This window comes from Patiria miniata, unplaced genomic scaffold, assembly GCF_015706575.1.
Source record: "Patiria miniata isolate m_02_andy unplaced genomic scaffold, ASM1570657v1 HiC_scaffold_22, whole genome shotgun sequence".
Lineage (NCBI taxonomy): Eukaryota > Metazoa > Echinodermata > Asteroidea > Valvatida > Asterinidae > Patiria > Patiria miniata.
The window spans coordinates 13,049,008-13,071,212 of record NW_024037061.1 but is presented as its reverse complement, the minus strand read 5'-3'; the positions used below and the strand labels follow the sequence as shown (position 1 = coordinate 13,071,212).

Genomic DNA, 22,205 nt, shown 5'->3' with positions numbered 1-22,205 from the left:
AGTTCTTTGAAAGGGGAACAATCAAACACTATCTGACCACAACTTTTTGTCAGAGCAGGATGTTATTGAACATGCCATCTTTTAATGCAAATAATTCTCTGACTAAAAGGAAATGTAAGAATCAGTACATGTAGTTGGTCTTCTATTGATTTACATCACCTCGACGCAAATTCCATCTTATGACTGTTTTAAATTATCAATGCACAGATGCATGTCTCCGCATACAAAACAAATGTATTCCCTTAACACTTCCAGTAAGATACCCCTCAAAACTAGACAAACTTTGGGAAACCATATTTTTGTCCCCTAAAATAATACTCTGATTATATCAATGGTTATGCACTTTGGACTTTTAGTAATAAAAACTATCATGCTTGCAACTTTCTTAAATGGAACATATTTATAAACAAAATTAAAACCAAAGCTTGCAAAAATTGTGATTCGCAGTAATTTTCTTCAATGTGTACAAATTTTATAAAAAAATTAGTAGATTGGTTGGGGAGATACATGATTTCATTTTGGCCTGGCCAGATGACGATTTTGTCATCGTCAGTCAGGATGTTAAGACTATCATCCCTTGGCAAGCCTTGGCACAGTTACCCACGCAGCATTGGTTTACACTCTTGTTTCCTTCCCCGATCAAATCCCATCTACGAAGACACTGATCACTTCACAGCTTTAAAAAGAAAGTCTCTTAAGAGTTTAACCCCAGGTGGAGATTTTTTTATAAGCGATTTCCCTAGAAATGGACATTACGCCTCCAGAGTTGTGGACGTATTCAAACAAAGTGTTTCACGGGGAGATACAGTTTTGGGTTAAGTGCAGTAGATGATTGTCAAGATTTTGCCGCCTATTTAGCAATGGAAAGATAATAGTGAATAAAGTACCTGACAGTTACTCTATATTTGATTTAAAAGTAAGTCCAAGTTTTTCTTGAGGCAATAGAGTTCATCAGGCCAGTGTTTATCTTTAGATTCCTTGGTGTAAAATGACTGAGAATACTTCTATTTCTCCTGGATGGGATGCCGGTTGAATGGAGGTTACTCCCCAGCTAATGCCAGTACCCAAAACTCATGGGTGGTAAAAAGCAAGTGCGGTGAAGTGGCTTGCCCAAGGGCACAACACGTGGTCCACAGCTGGATTTGAACCCCCGACTGTCTGGTCATGAGACACGAACCATAGCTACATCATATACATGTACTTCTCAATATCCAAGCACATGTATCTACATCATCAAAATAATATATTGGGTGCGTTCGAGTAGCTCAACCAGATCGACTCGGGTATAAAGGCAGGCGGGCCAGCCACGTACGACAGCCTGGCTAATTGGACGTTCAACCGCGCGCCATCACGATCCTCATGTGATGTTTGTAGCCACGGCCGTAGCCACTGACAACAACCCCGTTTCGGATTGGGTCTTAGTTTTAGATTTACTGCTTTTCGGTCAATTGCAAAACTCAAAAAAGTTGGGCAGGAATTATAGTAGTAGCTCCCCTGACCTAAAAATAGAAATTTTGGAGTGTGGATTTTGGAACTTTTTATGTAAAAGGAAGCACTTCAGCAATAACTTGCTGGGACTAAAAAATGTAGCTAAAATTGTGGAGTTGGACCGTTCCTGTTGTCATGCATTTATTGGAAAACTTACATGTACCCGTGGGCGTGCATTGTTAAAATGTTCCAATTTAAAATGTATTCAAGAACGGTACTTTCTTTTTACTTCTGGCGTTGTACAGGGTGCGTAATTTTTTTTCCTAGGAGGGTTAGGGGCAATGTCATGAATAATTCAGTTTTTCCTTTGAATCATTGCAAGACTTAGGTTCTCGTTCTATTTTCCCTAATTAATTAAAAACTATCTCAGTGATAAATTTGGAGAAGAAAAATAGCTGATGAAAATGAGCAGCGACGACGTGGATTCGAACCAGGGATCTTTGTATCCATAGCTCATCTCGCTATCCACTAGGCTACTGTGTGGTAGCTCGACGACAACCGTTCTTTAAAATGCTTTAATGTATTGTAACTAGTTGAGTAACTAACAACAATGCTGTTGATGTCATTGTCCGTTCTCATGGATAAACATGAATTATTCATGACATTGCCCCTAACCCTCCTAGGAATAAAAAATTACGCGTACAGGGTGAATGACAAAATACAGTGTACATGTATGTACCTACACGTACATGGATGCATGATAAAATGAAGTACGGTATGGAATACCACAAGGAACAGAAAATGCATATCAGCGCGGCAAATTGGTAATCTGCATGCAGCTGCGCTTGCATGGCTATACTGTTACCTGAAGGTACTTTTTACAAGTGAAAAACTGGAGAGCATCCCTAGCCTCAGGAGAGATATGCGAGCAAGCTGAGCAAAACAAGTGTCATGTAAACAACCATGAATCCCAAAGGAGTGTGGAGACTCACACATGTACCAGTACATTCACTATTTTCTACAAAAGAAGAAAGCATTCTGGACAGAAATATTTCACAGTGTGTTAGGCACATTACCATTTCTATTCAAAGTTAAATACGAAACGACAGGCCTGTCAGTTGTATTTTCGGAAATAAGTTGAACAATTTTGAGTTTAACCATTCAAGTCAGACACAGTTCCACGCAATCGAAGGATGTGACTTTGCGTTTAATTTTGTACACGTTTAGCAAATGCTTTAAGAACTGATTAAACGTTTAAACGTTGAGCCATTTCACAAAGGGTGACGTCTGCCCATTGTGTCTGTAGACCGGCATGACTGACATGATAAATCTACTTTATACACTGTAGCCTGTAAGACTAGCCACACATCTTCGCAAATAAAATTGCTTCAGTGAATGTCACTCATTGTGTGGATGCAGGCCTCGCAGGCAGTATTGCAAGGACTTGCATTTCAATCAGGGGAGTTTTTTTTTTTTTATTTCAATAAGCTGACGCTACAGCCCTGTTGACATCTGGGAGGTTACTGGCCAATGTCTACGTCTAATCAAACCAAAGATCCCTTTCGGATGACCTTTCGATGTCTCCTGAGATGAAACTGTCGTTGCTGACTTTCTAGGGATTTCTGTGCTTAATTAAATTAAACAAATAAAAAGAACATTGTTTTGGAATGAGTTACTTAACTGAATTCATTCTTTTTGGATAAATTACAAAACCATAAGGTGTAATACATGTGCCAAATTGGGGGATTACTTTATGGCGGTTTAGGAAACATCCCTCTTGCAAAATAATGGAGTGTTCAGCTGGCGAGTAAGATGTAAACAACCCTTTTATGGAGATTGACGCGCGCGTATCATGTTCTGCGCGATGTCGTGCAGAACGCACCTGGCGCGTTGCGTTTTGAATTTAGAACTATAAAATTCTGACTCCCTGGTAGTGTTGCGCATGCCTACATTGTACGTGAGGATTGTGAACGTTCAACCAATGAAACGATAAGAGGCACTGGATTTTTAGGAGTCCACATTTTATTGTGACACTGGAAAAGTGTTTAAGACCAGCTAGCCATGTCTTTATCATCCGTTTAAGACCGGCCACGTGACGGGCTCTCGACCAATAGGAATGCGTAAACTGTCTTAGGTATTTATGAATATTGGTTGAAATTGACCATTTGTTGATATTTTCATATATTTATGTACCGGTCGAAATTGGCAATATATTACATAATTTGTGCATGTTTAACACACTGCTTATGTATGAATATCAGTTGCCATGAAAAAACCATTTCACATTCTGCTGGCGGAAACATTTTCAAAATTATTTCATTTTTTTTGCTAATTTTTCTGTGACTGTGTAATAATGCCATATTTTTCCAAACTAAAATCTGGTATTTTAATTTATCAGTGTGGGAGTAGATATCGCACAAGTGGCAATTAAAAAGTCAGAAGACCAATCCAGTCAGAAGAAAAGAATACTTATTTAATAAATACATATATAGATACCAGTAGATTAATTAATTAAATCAATATAATAAAAAAAATACAAAATAACTAAAATTAATACAATGCAACCTGTAGCCATATAATCTACATCTGTACAATTACTACAAATGAGTATCATCTACCGTATGATTATCTTCAATTGTAAACGGATACATGTAGATTGCCTTTTGCAGCATAAAGCCACTGAAAAAGCAGAGATTTAGTCACAAGGGACTGTTAGATTATACCAAGATGGCCGTAACTTGAGCATAGTGTACATGTACAAAATGTATGTGTGCGTGTTTAGTAGAGGTGCACTCTCTGTGTGCGTGCACACTCTGCAAGAGTACACATCAAATATTCATCCTTTCTTCCCACACACTGCGTGAAATGACGACTGAAGTTCCTAAATTACATTGTAAATAGAGCACGATAACCTAGATTTCCAATTGATTGGAAATAAACAGGTATAAATTGGTTAGATCCTGAACCTTCAGACGCATTCTCAAGAGGCGTCCTGAGTTTTTCAGAAGACAAAAAAAAAAGAATAGAATTTTTAAGTTAATGCATCAACAAAACCCCAAGAGTATCTTAATGCTTTGCTTTTACAAAAGTAAGTAGAAATTGCAAGATTTGAAGTTTTTTATGCTGAAATTTGTCCATGATGTAAAACTCAATGTGTACCGGTGTAGCATGAATTTAGGTTTTATGAAATACGGACTCTTTGGTGGTATTGCGCATGCTCATGCATAGATAATTAGGAGGGGGACCGGTCACGTGAGAGGGTTTAACCAATAAAAGGGAAAAAGAGTCAGATTTTCATACGAGTTTGATTTTCATATGACACCGGTACATTTATCTAAAAATCACACATGTCTACAATATACTGGTAGATAATATCGGTACATCTTTAATTTCGAAAAGCACTCAAATCGTTTCAAAAGCAATCAAGCTAAAAAAATTGTTTAAGTTGACTCCCATTATAAATACAATGTACCGGTAACACTACAGTGCAACCTACCGGTATTAGCTTAAAAAATACACTCTGCAAGTCTGCATTAAAATTTTTATTTCACTTTATTCCAAAAAGTACATAATCCATGCCATATGTAGAAATGTACCAGTGCTACATGTAGTACACTGCACAGTGGTGTAACCTTTTATTTTTATTGACTTGTCACATACATTGAATGCACTTTACTTGTAATGGTGCAACTTGTATAAATTCTCCCATAAACATATGACTGCTAATTTACTATGCAGAATGCATGGTCCAGTGATGTGACCTCCATAGAACTTTGCATGTTGAGATGTGCATCACCGAGTACAGAAACCTTAAGGCCCACGCATGAAGGCCCACGCTGGTCGCGCTGCTCATTAAAACCGGGACGGCCAGATTTCACGGGCGCAGCTGAGCGCACACCGTTATTTGTAAATTCTTGTGCAAACTATTATTCATTTATTTGCAATCTGGACCAGTTATAGCGAGAAAAATAACACTAAAACAGTCATTTCTTGGATACAACTGGGACGGCCACATTTCACGGCACAGATGAAACCAAATGTGTTCATGTGCATGTATTTGCAGTATGAATCGGTAATATCAAGAAAGATTACACATAAACTGTAAGTTCAACGTTTTACAAAAAACATAATGACAAAGGAAATCATCAGGTTTAGATTCTCCAGAGCTGTGAATAGATATAATTGAACTCGATAGTGCATTTGATAATAAATTTATTTCACAACAATAGTTGCCGTGATTATCGGGCAGCTCATTTTGTGACTCTTTTTATTAAGTGAATTTTTATTTTTATAATTTAGCTCACAATGTGGATGTACAGAGTAATTTATGCGAAAAGTTTCTAAGATACATTTGAAGTTCAAGCGGTTCAAGCCTTTACAATTTTACATGTCAAATTTAAGATTGTTGATAATTTCGAAGACTGCAAATTCAGTGCACAATCTTCAGATGCAGCTAGGCATGTGTTCTTAGGTACAAGATTAAATTGTTACTCAAATATTTGCCCCAAATTCCCCAACCCAGTAATACCTGGGTACAAAGCATCTGACAGTGCAGAGAATGTTACATTTGAATTGGCTCTTTTCACAAAAATCAAGCTGAATACTCCCCGGGGAGCACACTGAAATGTCTTAAGGAATGCCTTGCAGTCCAGATGAGCCAGGGGTTAATATATATGTTGTAACATGCTGTGCAAACACTACACATACATGTACATCATGTACATGAAGCAGATACATGTATATGTGCAGCCCTTGAAACCCACTCCACTCAGCAGCGCAGTGTAGCATCTCTTGTGAATCCGGCAACAGACATTAATCCTGTCTCTCCAGGAAATTCCAGAGCGACTGCTCACTTCAAACTGTAAGCTGTAGCAGAAATCGAGGCTACAACCTCCCACCGTGTACTGCCCATGATTACTAACCTCCGTCATTAACCTTGCATAACAACCTTGGTCTCACAGTAGCTCTCAGAAAACTTACAAGGGCAGCCTGGTGTATTGATGTTTTGACCCCAAGGAAATTTAATACTTCTTACAAGGATATTGCACTTCCTCAGTTTCTCTCAAGGTAAGGTTGTATTACATTAACGTTTGTGGAATCCCCTCCAACCCATTTACAAAGACTTTGAAGTGGCTCTTTCCATCAAATTGGTACCTGAACAGGATCCAAGAACCCTACAGTCAATAATTAACCTTCATTATTTTTTAAAAAAAATTCCTTGAGTACAATAACTCATCCTTGACCTTACAAAGTTTCAAGTCTTATTCAATAACAAAATATCAGTAGCAGTGCTTTGTCAGTACACACAAGTGAAGAATGTCTACAAAGTCTATGGGGAATTGTGAATTTACAAACCAATTTTTAACAAACTTAAAACACTTTTCGATAAATCCGAAGTTATGATTTTTTCTTCAAAAATCAAGGTTTAAATGCTAACAAAAGGCATCAGGACAATGCATTCTACCCAACTTACGAAAAAGGCTGAATTAGATGGAAATAAAACAAAGCCAAATTAACCAGCCAAGATATTCACTGGCCATCTCCAGCATGCACCATTTTGGGCCATCGTTGTAGTCGAGTTATTTGAGTGTCCAAGTCCGAGTCTCGAGTCACCCGAGTCAAGTCTGACCCGAGTCTCAAGTTATACACACGATTCATTAGCGTCAAGTCCGAGTCATGATGGTCGAGTCCGAGTCCAAGTCCGAGTCCAAGTCTGAGTCAAAGTCCGAGTCCAAGTCTGAGTCAAAGTCCGAGTCCAAGTCCGAGTCAAAGTCTGAGTCAAAGTCCGAGTCCGAGTCTTTTGCTGAATTCAAATCAAGTCCAAGTTACCTAAATTGTGACGCGAGGTCTAGATACAGACTCGAGTTCAAGTCCTGGACTCGAGATCTACAATATTGTTTGGAGCCAAGACATCAGCTCACAGTGCGCATACAGTTAACTACTGGACAAAGTGCCACCTTATTCAACAAAGCACACAGAGGACCCAACACCTGTCGTTCTAGCCAACTCTGACGCCTTTGGCCATGCTTCATTTTTCAGCGTGTGCAAAATTTTCTTTCTGAAAAATCCTTTTTTCTTCTGTTACTCTCTAATAAAAGTGTAATGTTACACCCCCCCCCAAAAAAAAATCAAGTTTCAAATTCTTTTTTTTGATCCCTGGCTCAGTCAATTTTGCATTTCTTCCAATTTGTACCGGCTATAGGCCCTCTGTAAATTATGTTCGCAGCCCTTGTGGGATTAGTTTGCAAACCGCAGTTTACCTCTGGGCATTATCACACTACAGCACCTGTAGTTGATGAATACAGGGCAAAGCTTGACCCACTTTTTATTCAGTGAACTTTCCTTGCTTTTGAGGTCTGTCCAGGGTTGAACTAAGAACCTTAGTCGTCTGTCTCCCAAAGAATGCAGCCAACTCTCGTTTTTTAGGTCTTTGACTTGACAACAGAAATACTTAATATTTTTTATTTTCAAAGGTCATCGAGGTCAAGACATGGGGCCAATTTCAGACCGAGTTTCAAATGAGTTTCAGCCCAGATGCAAGAGATGTAACCAACATCTCCTAAATCTTCCAAATCACACTAAATGAACTGCCAGCCATACAGTTTCACAAGAGCCTAAAACATCTGTGGCGCCCTCTAGCGGGTGTGCATAAGGGCAATCAAACCTACAGGACACAGTGCTTACCTGAAGCTCCCATAGACAATGAGCAAGATGGAAATGACAAACGTTGACACTCGGGAAGAGTCCACCATTGAGTAAGCCCTGTGTGGAAAAAAAAAGGGAAACTCAATAAATCTCAACAAATTAATGCACCCTCCTAGATGCAAACATAACGGTACATTCTGTGCCAAGTTGTCCTTTCAGTCAAACTCAGTAAAGTGACTGTTTTTAACAGTTGAGATCTCCCAACCTACCGGCACGTAAAGTAGGATTGACTGGCTGTGACTGTAACTTGATACAGCTATGCTTTGACTGTAGGTGATTGATAAGCCAGCTGTGCCTACATGTACCACTTATCTGCTTTTGTCTGTTGACTGAATTTGACTAGTCATATACATGTAGTGCTTGCATGAAATGTGTTTCGACTGTTGGTGACTAGCCTAGGTGTAAAAGGCATGGCATATGAGGAGGATTGATATTTCGACTGTCTGTGACTGTTCCGATAGCAGGCTGGTTTTAAACCAGCGTCAAAGAGAACTTTCCCTTCAAACTCTCAAAACTGAAACAAAGAAACAAACTTCATGTCCATCATCACATCAAGTTTGTCTCTTGTTCAGGCAAAACTTATAACAGCTACATGTACATACACACATTCTATAAAATCCGCTGTGAAATTTCTGTTGTTTATTTTATTCTTTTACGTCAGCTGTTTTCTCTTGTTATTTGCAAGAAAGAGCATACTTTGTACATGTACAAATGTACATTCACAATTTGGAGAACAAAAACACCATGCTAATAAAAACTGCTATCATATTAGATGCTGGATGCTGAAATTTGATTTTTTTTTTTCAGTTAGCTCCTCAACAATCAGCTGTGAGGAGGTGACCTATATTTAATGCATACTTGCACACACCTCCAACATCTTGCACTGTCTTTCTACAAAGAACTATTAGATTATGCACCCCAAATCCCAGCACAGGCAATAACGGTGCACCAGTAAGCAAAATCTTACATTGACATCCATGGGTGAGCTATTGAATTATGCATGCACTCTCAAGACATGTCAGAAAAGTAATAGTGCTCTGAGGTCTGATAACCAAATAATGGTCTCTGGCCAGGTGAGTATTTACGGTTTGCGCAGGAACCGGGTACCCTTTTGAAGTAAAACACGGGTACCCGTGAAAGAAACCAAACCCCACAATTCCAATTCTGGAAGTTGTCATAAGAGCTTTATGGCTTTACAGTGTAAACTGCAATATTCACAAGCGTCATTTGTCGCTCTTTAAAAAATGCAAAATGCACATAAACGTGAAATCTGTTTTGGTTTCCCATGAAGTCTGGTTTTCATTTTGAAAATTCCCACAAATGGCGTTTAAAGCCTTTCTTGTTCATTGTCTAAACAGCTACTAAGTAATTTGTAAAGTTGGTTACAGGTACCTGATCCCGTAATCTGGAAACGGTTCCTGACATCAGCGGTTGGGTACCCGGGTACCCCTAGTGCCCCTAGCCACTAGGTGACTAATACAACTTCAAACCAAACTAAATTCCCTTGGAGCATTGACTAAATCCCAACATCAAATACAAGACTGTATCATATGTCCCAGTGACAAGGTTTTAAAGTCCTACACAAGCTTTTTCTTAAGGATCTCTATTTTTGATTGCAAAATATTTTCTCTTTAATAAGTTATTTAAGAAATGGGCTTTACGTTCTTACAAATGTACTGGTACATGTACAAAACCAAAAATATCGTAATAACACTGAACACATCCATTACACTGTTCAATATTTTTTTTAATTAATTAAACATTTCATTTTTATTTGTTCAATTTTTATTTTCAATTTTCGAGAGCATTTTTTTTTTTCGAGCCGAGACAAAAAAAATTGCTTAAAAACCACTTCCTTTTTTTTGTTAAATTTTTTCCTGCGTTTTAAGAGCGTGGATATTTGTACAAGCTGAGACAAAAACAACATTACTTAAAAACCACAGAACAGCTGGGTACGGGAATGGCATCCTGAACCACATACATGTACATGTATCTAGTTCAACAGAATTGTGTTGCAGCTCATACTACATGTACGTACATGTACACATCGGTCATTGCAGAAAGGAAGTTCAAGGTTCTATTGGTTTTTCCCTACAGATTTCTATAGGTCTATATAGACACATGCAGTATTATTGTTGTTAATTGCTGATTCACTGTGCAACAGTTCCGGCACTGGGGGGGGGGGGGGGGGGGGCATGGGGAGGGCATTTCCTTGTTGTTTCCTCCCCCCCCCCCCCCCCCAGTTTCCCTCAACGCTTTATCTACAAATATAGTAATTATGTTTATTTTCTTCGCTGTTAAGATTCATAACAAGTTGGAGAATGACAGTGAATCATCGGTTTTGTGGACACATTTTAAACCAATGAAAGCATTATAAACATTGGTACTTTGGTAGACAAAACACGCCACACATGCATTAACACAGCCGTAGATAGTGTGCAGCCAGTGTCTTTGTACATTGTACATGTTATACATTCTGCAGATTGATACACTTCTAAGTTGCTCTATAGTGGGCTTATTTCCGGACCATTGACAATGGCACACGCGCGTACACAGGCTTTAAGTTGCCATTTATTTATTGGGCTCTTCCTTACTTTCCCCTTAGATTTTGGATATCATCCGATTTTATTTTGACTACCCCCTCCCAAAATATTTCCATGCCCTCCAATTGCTCCCCACCCCCCAAAAATTTAGAGTCTGGCGCCGCCACTGCTGTGCAAATACACACAGGAAGAAAAAGGTCTGCAGTATTTGCTCCATTTCAGATCAGATGAACTCAGTCTGGAAAAATAGAGTCTAGGTACATCTTATCAAGTTGTGAAATATGTTTTGATTTAATCTGCATGTGTGTAAAATGTGAACTGTGTATCAAAATAAGCGAGTTCTGAATGTGAAACTCCACGTCAAACTGGAGCAGTCCAACCGGGTGTCCCAGTTTGCATGAACTGTGACTTCCATGGAGTGAACATCCTGAAAGTCCAACCGGTAACTGCAATTAGTCTTCATGGTTGAACTTAGGGGCTTCCGCAGTTGACTTCCAGAGAGGACGGTAAAATTCAATCTTAATGGTAAAAGAATATGGTGTCAATTTTTTCCCCAAATTATGCATTTGATTTAAGAACTGCACATCACAACTTCAATGTTATCCCTAACTCTGTGCACTTTTTTGTTGTTATGGGGAGGGGGGGGGGGGCTTGCTTGCTGGGAACCTCATTTCAAAAAATAAATATAACAAAACTGGTCAATAATAACAGGGTTCCCACAGATATCTGAAAACCAAATTCCAGGACTTTTCAGGACTAAAATGTCAATTACCATGACATTTACGCCATTTTGCAGAGAAAAGTTGATTGGTATTATGATACTGATGAACCGCTGATGTTAGGCTAACCATTTGTTAGCTTTTGAAAACAAGTTGTAATAAATAATGGCCTCCTCCTCCCCTTACAGCCATCCTTAAAGGGAATGTACATGTACATCATTTGCTCTTGCTGCAATTGTCAGTAGTAGGCCTACATGTAAGTGGATTTGGGGGATTAGAATGTTATAGCAAATATTGTTAAACTGACTTGTTTCACGTTTTGTGCTTAAAGATGCTGGAAAAAACAAGAAAAACATCATGTTGTTGTAGTCTGATTCCCTGACCCCACTTAAGATGAAACAGAGCAGTTTGTCGACTTTGGGGAATTGTAAGGTCAGAGAATCAGTCCGGCAGGCTTGTACTGTACCCCTTCACAGGTGTGTAATCAATTGCAAAGAAAATACGGGAAAACTACATGTAATTATGAAAAATTAAGAGCAGTTTTTGTCGGCCGACCAGTGTTGGAAAAATATCAGTTTTCTTGAAAAAGTCAGCACACCAGGAGCCACGATTTTACAGGGTGCTTTAGAATGTCATTCCCTAACAATCCATTTTTGATGTTTGCAAATGTTGTATACATCTTCCCTATAAAGCGGCCCATCAAAATTAACCCTTACTGTATTTTTTCCAATTATCCATGACTTTTCCATGACTTTGCAGGACAACTTTTTTCCAGGACTTTTGATGATTTTTCCATGACCGTGGGAACATTGTAATAAATAAGCCAATTTTCCATCTACCAGTTTTTATTAATTTTGTTTCATTCAAAAGCGCCCCAAAACCAATTCAGCAACAACCCATGCAGCAATTTCAATGCTTGTTAATGAAATTCATTTTATCAACAGAACCCGTCTCTACCAGTCCACGCAATCTTATCTAACTGAAAAGTAATAAAGGCAGTTTATGATAGGCATAATCAAACAATATTAATTGATATGGTTGCCACTAGCAGATTGTATTCATGGAAATTTGATCTGCTCAATCAACTGGAAAGTAGGGACAGATCCCGGTACAAAATCAAAATATGTAATTGATTAAAGGTACAATGTACTTTACATCACTTGCAAACATCAAAAACCAAAACTACCAAATTATTATGAAATAACTTACATACCGTACATTCTAAGGCCAAAATAAAAATAATACTGAAGTTCTGCTTCTGGTTTCCCTACCTACCCTATTCTGACAGCCCCTACCCTATTTTTTTATGGGAAAAATGAGAGAAAAACACCCAAAACCATCAATTTCTACCTTATACCCTTGACTACACGCAGACGCCTCCATATGATCATACACACACAAAATTGGCCAAAAAAAATTATTTCCCTACCTACAATGTACATGTACCTACCCTATTTTCAAATCCCATGTAATCGGAAGCAGAACTATACTTTTTTTTGGCCCAAGTTGACTGTAAGTGAATAAAAGTCTGAAGCATCCTGTGAAATCGTGGCACCTGGTGTGCTGTCATTTCCAAGAAAAGTGGAATTTTTGTGAAATTAGTTATTTAACAGGATGCTAGAGGCTATTATTCACTTACAGTCAAGTAAGGCATTTCTTAATAATTTAGCACTTTTGTTTTTTGATGTTTGCAAATGTTGCATCACCTTTAAACGGAATATACAACATTTGCAAACATCGAAAAACAAAACTATCAAATTTTTACAAAATACCTTACTAGGATGTTGTTGGTAAATGACAGTCTAAAACATCCTGTAAAATTATGGCATCTGGTGTGAAGTCATTTCCAAGAAAAATGGTATTTTTGTATAAATTTCCAATTGATCCATTTCATCTTCAGTGGAGTCGAGGAACCAGACAAATTGAACATTTTTGTTTTTCTTGGTTTTTCCAGCATTTTCGAACACAAAACTTCAAACATGTCAGTGTAACAATATTTGATCTATTATACTAACCCCCAAAATAGTTCATTTCTGAAAATTACAGCAAAAGCCAATGATGTACATTCCCTTTAAGTCTTAAGTGTAATTGCATTATGTGACCTTACTCTCAATTTATGGAAAATGGTTACATAATGCTCTTTTCGTAGCTGGTCATTATCAATGATAATATTTGTATTGTGTACGCTTGGGATGCAGAATGCAAACAATGCCATGCTTACATGTAATTCGTCATACCATCCAATCCCTCAATAGAAATCCTTCCTTCCCTGGTAATGTTCCCAACAACGCATTCATTATGAGGGGGAATAATGGCACAGGAAATGAGCCTGCACTCCATAATGATGACTTACGGCACAGGAAGGTGATGCCATTATCCCTAACTCATGTACATGTACAAGCCCTAAGGCACTGTAGACACATCCAAGACATCATAAGGGCAACGCTTTCATGTGATAGGTAGTTTAAAGGGAAGATACAACATTTGCAAACATCAAAAAACAAAATGATAAAATTATCACGAAATATGTTACTGGATTGTTGGGGAATGATAGTCTAAAGTATCCTGTAAAATCGTGGCTCCTGGTGTGCTGACATTTTCAAGAAAACTTGTATTTTTCCAACGCTGGTCAGCCGACCAGCATTGGAGAAAACTGGCTTTTTTTTTTAAATGCTCCCAATTTTTCACATCTAGATATTCCTCATTTTCTTTACAATTGATTACACACGTGAAGGGGTACAAGCCTGCTAGACTGATTCCCTGACCTTACAATTCCCCGAAGTCTATACATTGCTCCGTTTCATCTTAAGTGGGGTCAGGCAACCAGACTACAAGAACATGGTTGGTTTTCTTCAATTTCCCAGCATCTCCGAACCCAAAACGTGAAGCAAGTCAGTTTAACAATATTTGCTATAACATTCTAATCCTCCAAATCCATTTTTTTCTGAAAATTGCAGCAAAAGCAAATGATGTACATTCCCTTTAAACAAAAGAGCACGGAACCCATTTGTTTTTCTACAAAGCACAGTGTATTGAGGCATATTGTGGCATGGTCATGGTGGCCTAATGGTATCCGCGTATCAATGCACCTTCACTGTTTCTGTACACAAAAAAAAAGACAACTCCCTTCAAGTTGGCGGCTATAGGCTTTATTCACAAGTCGGCCATATTAGTTAAATTGAACGTGAGAAACTCTTTGTTTTGGAACTTGCGAGTAGATACAAAAGCGCTAAATTAAAGTTCATTACCAAGTAATCCCAGCCTGCTCTAATGAATAATTAAAAAGTTGTGATTAATTAAACATATTCTACTGTTTAATCCACATCAAAAAAAAAAAATTAAAGTGAGGCTTGGAACGCACTCCCATCATAAAATAGTCTGGCACCATCCTAATCAACTGTTCACAATTTTTTCTATTCAGAGAACACAATCAAAAATGGCTTCAAGTTCCTCGTCAAAAAGTGCTTTACATGCAGATGAATTAGCGCACCCTAGGCCAAAAAAAAAAAATAATAGACTTCTGCTTCCGATTACAGACATTTGAAAACAGGGTACATGTAGGTACAAAAATAGGTAGGAAATTTTTTTTGGGGGGGGGGGTTGGCAAATTTGTTTGGGTACGATCATATGGAGGTGTCTGTGTGTAGTCAAGGGTAAGGTACCGGTAGTAATTGATGATTTTCAGGGTTTTTCCTCATTTTTCCCCAAAAGAAATTAGGGTAGGAGACGTCAAAATAGGGTACATGTAGGAAAGGTAACCAGAAGCTGAACTATTATTTGTTTTATTATCTGTGTATTTATGGACGCCCCTTCACTGGTAAAAGCGAAATGCAAGCGTCCCACAATGTACATGTATTATCTTAAAAATAGCTGGCGCACTGCTTTTGCCATTGAAGGGGGCCTACCAGTAGTGTGTTTACTGAGATGGCATGCTCAGACTGGTCTATATAATACAACAGTGTGCATCCACTGTTTTTGAATTAAAACAACAAAGAATACCCTTCAAGATGTCTGACAATACAAAGACAATCATGAATAAGGTTTCTACCCGTACCGGGTATATATGCTAAACACACAAAATCAGTGTCAAAAACTGAGTTAAAAGTTGTGCGTGTTACATTGTACGCGTACATGATTTTTACATGGGATATTCAATGGGAAGTCCCATGTTTTCCGAATGTCCTTCCGCTAAACCCAAAATAAAATAGCATACATAATTGTGGCAATGGCAGAACGTGCACACTGAAGTTACGCACTGAGGAAACACAACAATTGCGAACAATGGCACAAGCTGAACAGCAGATGCGCATGTACCGGTACACATACATGTCTACATATTCCCGAATTTCATTGTGTGTGGGATTGAGAACTGTGGGGAAATTCATTGTTCAATGGTCACGCATGAGCAATCAACAAACCAAACAAATCCTTGTGGTCACTAGTGCAAGCAGGCCTGGCCATATGGTGTGTGTCTGTGGTTTGCAAGGTTCTACAACTCTTTGTTTGGGAGATGTACAAAGGATGCTTCTATTTTGTGAGTCACATGTTCACAGACCAGTACAAACCAGTTGTAAATTGTATTGTACCTCATGATGTTGTTAAAATTCGGTAAATACTGAAAACAAAGATAGTATGGAATATCCATATTGCAGTTACATGTACATGTGTATTCCCTTTTAAATGTGGCCAGATGCGTACATGAGTCATTTAAAAGGGGGGGGGGGATAGAAACAACTTAGCTAGATCAGCACTACATGTACATGGATTTATAATTGTTTAAATTCTTTGTAGTCACTGATCAAAAGATGAAAAGTGTGAAGCTGGAAACGGATACACTCCTGCAATTTTTAAGTAAACTGAATTCTACTCTTGAAATAACAATTGCCCGCCATCAATTCAATGCTGTTAATAGCACTGTACATGCTGTACAGTCGACTCATTAATACAAACTCAGCCACACAAGTTATTTTTTTTCCACTATTATAACTAGGTTCTTTAAGTGAATTTTTTTTGGCTCTTACTGAACCAAGATTTACTTTCAAGGTTTCAGGCTGGCTTTCAGAAATCAAAAACTTTTTGAATTTTTGAAATCGGATGACGTGGAGATGTTTTTACTTTTTTGAAGACAATACTGGTGCCATTTTATGAATTTTCAGTAAGTAATTTTATCATTTTCTTTATTTAGCCGTGGCACATTGTCCATGTTAAACTGACCAATAAGCAAACGCCACAGGACGTCATGCATCCCTGACACGCACTTGATCCACTCTTGCGTTACACTTCATTGACACTGGATCGGGACTAATTCTACCCATTCAACAGCACAATATACAAGAGTACGTCAATAAGTACCAGATATGCCGGGTCCTACTAACCCTAACCCTGCTAAATGCCACAGAATGCACCAGTGGTAGAAAGTTGTTGCAAGTTGTTGCATTTAGCAGAGTCCTGATCTGATGCATTCCATGCCTGCATTCCGTTGCATTTGGCAGGGTAGGTACTTGGTACATGTACCAAGGCTGGCACTGCATTCTGTTGCATTTAGCAGGGTGCCTAGAGAATACCCCGTGGGGGTTGCACAGAATGCACCAGTGGTAAAAAGTTGTTGCAAATTGTTGCATTTGGCAGTGTCCTGATCTGATGCATTCCACCCATGCATTCCGTTGCATTTGGCAGGGTAGGTACTTGGTACATGTACCAAGGCTGGCACTGCATTCTGTTGCATTTGGCAGGGTGCCTAGAGAATACCCTGTGGGGGTTGGGGTTAGCTAAAATGTGTCAACAAGCATCAACGGTCGTCAACAAGCATCAACAAATTTTGTACATGCTTTTGAACATTAAAAGTAGCTTTATATTATTATTTTTTATTATCCACATCCAACAGCAGAAAAAAAACGCCAATTACAGATATGGTAGAAAAAGCAATAAAGAACATCTTCTGCATATCAATTAAAGTTAAATTATTTTAAAAACTTCTTTTTTGAACGTGAAATGTACGACGAGTTTGTCGATTAGTGTTAGCCGCCAACTTGTTTGGATGGCGCTGTACACTTCACGCATGCGCAGTATGGCTCTGTACACTTCACGCATGCGTAGTTCGGCTAGCTTCAGGTAAACAAAATGGCGGCCAACACAAACTCGACAGAGTCGGTGTACGTTTCACACTGAAAAAAAAAACAACTTCTGAAATAGTTTTTACTTTTAATTTATATTCTGAAGGTGTTTTTTGTTGCCATTTCTACTATATAAAGCTGTTTTTGATTTCCCAAAACTTCTACAAAATTTGTTGACGCTGGGTTGACAACCGTTGACGCAGATTGACGCATTTTAGGACTGGATATGCCAGATGGAGTTAAGGGGCAAACTGTACAACAGTTTTGACTCCTGCCTGCAAATCAAACATGCTTGCCCCTGCCTTGGATTCATGCGGTAGCCCCATATCTAGGGGTAGATGCTGGCGCCTGCTGAAAAAAAATCCTCCTTTAAAACAATAAAAGAAGACAATTCATATTTTTTTGGGACACAAAAAAGAAACTTTCAAAAACATCGGTCAAACTGGGACTCGAAGACTTTGAGCGGTGTTGCTTGCAAGGCAGACTAGATGCGCTATCCAGCAGCACTAGTCTGCCACGTGTTTGGCTCGACAAGAAATGGTTATTTAATATGGTGTAGGCCTATTCAATATAACCGCATAGGCCCTAACTAGCTGTTTAACAGATACCGCCATCTTAAAATTTTAGCTACAGTTGCATGATGGGACGTATTTTCATTGTGGTGCCTCCTAAAATTTCAAAGATGGCGGTATCTGCAAAACGGATTATGAATATGAGGATGCTATACGATCTGCCCAATTATATATTGAGAATGGAAAACGAAGTGGCTATCATTACGGCAGTCGTTGTTTAGCGCCCTCTACGATACTTTTTTGATACGCACGCAGGTATATAATTATTTGTTTCCACACGTTTTAGCGAGCAGTGCGACAGCTCAGGCGATAAAGGGTAGGATTTTGCACCGCGAGGTTGCGGGTTCGAATCTCAGTTTTGCACTCGAATTTTTTTCCTTTTCTAACCCGAGGCTTTGGAGGATTTTTTTTAAAAGGGAAATAAAGTCCGAATTTCATAACGTCCAAATTCACTTTTTTCCTTCTAATTTTATATTTTCTTGTCATGTTTTTATAAAAGTTGCAGTCTACCGTAACGATAGAAAATGGGAAATGCGTTACGGCTGCCGTAACAATAGCCACTGCGAATGGAAAAAAAGGAGGACCAGTTCAATTTCAAGGCTAAATAAACACTTTGTTCTGTTAAAACAAAAATTAACTCACCAATCATAGGACTCCGATGCCATCTTGGCAATGGTATCAGCCTTTTCCCTCACAAAAACTGTATTCCTTATTCACAGAAAACTCTCAAAATGGTGATCATAACACCGTCCAGCTGCAAGTCAAGTTTATGTACACAAACATACCCGACCATACGCGCAATCGGGACCGCAAAATGAAAGCGCACCCCGGGAAAATCGCTCCACAAAAATCACCTCAAATTCCACAATTCATGATGAAATGATCCTGTTTATACGTGCCAAACAGTCCCCTGAACCCCAATGGGCAGCCGTCGGATGAATTCTCAACAACATCGAAGAGTCTTTGTGCCTAAAATTAAGGTAAAAGGTGTTGTTTTTATTAACTTAAATCTCCAAACATTGTCGATCGTGCAATGGAAGTTTAGTTGACCTTGCACAGTGCATAATTACGTACTGGTCCCTCGTCGAAGTCCCATGTCTTTTTGCGATAAGGGGAGGGAACCAGTGATTCGTGTGTTATTATTTTTATGCTGGTACTCGGCCATTCTTCGTTTCCGCCGACGAGACCTTTGTCGAGAGCCAGTCAATTAAAGGGCATAAATATCAAGAGAGGGCTCACTACACAATTTGATCTTCATCATTTTTGCACACCTTGAAAATGCTGGCTGATGGGAACGCAAATTCAATCGCTTCCATAAGATCGCTTTCAGTTGTTAATATTGTGGCACTGACAAACACAAAAATCGACCCTTGAAATGCTTAAACCTGAAACTGTTCACCCCTCCAAGTGATTTTCTAGTACATTTTTAGTTCGATTTGATTGCAAATGACATGAGGTGCCAAAGTGCGATAGGCTAAATTCTGTCCATTTAGGCACTTTTGGTAATTAACATCCACAGATTTCCAAAGACCTAGTTGTCTCAACTAAGAAAACATGCTTAACAAGGGGGCTGTATCATAAGTCCAACGCCTCATAGGTCCGACGCCTCATAAGTCCGACAATGGATAAACGCTTTTTCAGACTTATGCGGCGTCGGACCTAGTACGAGGCGGAATAAATAAATTTTATGCCATAAGTCCGACGCCTCATACCGAGTCCGAAATTTCGGACTTATGAGGCGTCGGACCTATAGGAGGCGTCGGACTTATGAGTGGACCCCTTAACAAGAACAGCCACTGAAGTAAATGCTCCGAAATTCTAAATCATATATGGCAGGAATTAGATCGAGCCTGATATTGAACATTTCAGAATTGGAAATGTTTTCCATGATTAAAACTGGAATTTGTGGCTGAATGAATTCACTAAATGGGAAATTAGAAGCAAAGTAAGTTCCCCAACGAGGGAGATCGGAGGTAAATGGTATCTAATTGCATTGCACTCTATAATCAATATCTACCCGAAATCTAGTTCCTGCGGAAAACACACCCAGGTCGTTTTGAGCTTTAGATTCAAATTTTCGGTCAAAGTAGGCCGTACTTTGACCGATTGCAATTGCAGCGCAGCCAACCTCTTGACTACATGTATTATACTAGTCAAGTCAAGTATGTTTGCCTTGTCATCAACTAAGCCCCAGGAACCCGAAAGTACAATCGGCGTTTCGTTCGAACTAAATGTAACTTTATTTTATTATTTTTTTGGAAGCTCGATGACTCATCACGCGAACGGCATGCCGTTCAACCGCGTTTATATCTGTGAGTACAACCATTTAGACATAAAGAACCTATGAGTACAACAGATTGTCAAACCGATTGCAATGCTGCCCTCTATGATTCATTCGGTCCAACCCATGCAGTGTCAACGCTGCTGCGCTGGTGAATTGAAACGAAACATCATGATTGCCGAGTGGCGAATCCACGATTTTTCAAATGGTCGTCGCCGAGATGTTGAGCTAAAAAAAATCTATTGTGTCGTGAACTGAGATTGCAATTTTTCTACGTAATACGTGTGGTTAATCACCCCCAACAACTCCCTCAAACTGGCTATTGGTGGCGCTACTTTCACTTGGGGGGCGTGGTGTCCATTCTGCGATCGATACTGAATTTTTAAAAACTGCAATTTTTACCGCAGTTTTCAAAATTCTCTTTCGATTTGGACAGAAAGTTTTAGTCGATGTTTCGTTTTCTTCTAGAGTAAGATATTGTCCTCAACCTGTTGCAGCTAGCAGGCCCATTTTTGTTTACTGGATTTAAGTTGCATGCCGTGAACATGAGCTGAGCGTCGGGGGGGGGGGGGGGGTTCCCCCCTCGAAAAATCCTTGCGATGGTCATGCTATAGCAATGATTAGGAATGTCGTTTCCAATTCAATGGGAGACTTTTGAGACGTCGGTGGCAGCAAACATGTTTAAGCCAAAGCGCGCATGCTCAATATGACGCAAACAATGGAAAAAGGACCGGTATGTTTGCTGCCACCAATGTCTCAAAACTCTCCCATTAAAAACAAAGGCTGGTCACTCTTTTGCAAAGATGACCACTGAACATTAACGGAAAGGAATGCAGTTTTTTCCCCTTTTCATTATGGGTGCAGGCCGGAAAATAGGCCCGATTTTTTTTTTTTGGGCCTTGAGCTAGAGGATTTGTAAACGAGAAGGGTGGAAGCCATGAATAGGATTGCAAACTCCTATTTCTGAAAAATTCGGATGAAACTGGGCCCTAAAATTGGTCTATTTTGCAGTGGAGCGTATAGGCATCCTTTATTTTTGTTAAAGTGGCGATGGGCTTCAGCTAGGACTGCTAGGGTGATCATCCATGGATGGAATTTTCTCTCAAAAATCATTTTTGCCAACCACGGCCTGCAAAACTAGAACTATGGAAGGTCCGACACTGCAAAAATGAAAAAGAGTTATTACAGATCACCAAAATATTATTTGATTCTTGAAAATACAACATTTTCAACAAAGCTACAAAATAATTCCTACATATGCTTTGTTACTATGTGTTGATGGCGTTAGGAGGACTTTTTTGGAAAAATATGTTGCCATCCACGGCTTCAATTTATGCGGTTACGGCAGCCCATACAAAATGGCGCCAATGTTTACAATCAAAAGAAAGGCCTATAATCGTCGAATTTGAACAGCGCCCCCTATTGCAATAGGGTACTATTCCGGTTTTCAGCAGCATGAAACGACTGAGAATTCTTTCTATTCCCCCTGGATGGGATGCCAGTCCATCGCAGGTTACTCCCCAGCTAATGCCGGTACCCATACTCCTGGGTGGAGAGGGGCAAGTGGGGGTGAAGTGCCTTGCCCAAGGACACAATATATGACCAGCGGCTGGATTCGAACCCCTGACCCTGTGATCATGAGTCACGAACCCTAACCACTAGGCCACACACTCCCCTGAATCTAGCTTGAATTAATTGGTAATAAAATCCAATTTCGTTTCCGAAATACTCATGCCACGAGAAAAAATGTCTCGACCATGATTGTCCATGATTGAAACCCATTTTTTCGTCACGAATCATCAATGTAATGTCTACCTGACGCACTTTCAAGCACGCTCCAATTC

The 22,205-nt window shown here is 39.2% G+C and overlaps 1 protein-coding gene across 2 annotated transcripts in view; it reads right to left on the bottom strand.

Annotated features, from left to right (window-relative positions):
- The window catches only part of LOC119730157 (signal peptide peptidase-like 3), a 61,190-nt gene extending 42,020 nt beyond the window's left edge, over positions 1 to 19,170 (bottom strand). For both annotated transcript variants that reach the window (XM_038202938.1, XM_038202939.1), the window contains exons 1-2: positions 18,723 to 19,170; positions 8,113 to 8,190 (exon numbers count right to left, since the gene is read on the bottom strand). In XM_038202938.1, coding sequence (XP_038058866.1) covers positions 8,113 to 8,190; positions 18,723 to 18,745 — 101 coding nt within the window. In that variant the 5' untranslated portion in view covers positions 18,746 to 19,170. The remainder of the gene's footprint in view (positions 1 to 8,112; positions 8,191 to 18,722) is intronic.
- Between the last annotated feature and the right edge of the window lie 3,035 nt (positions 19,171 to 22,205).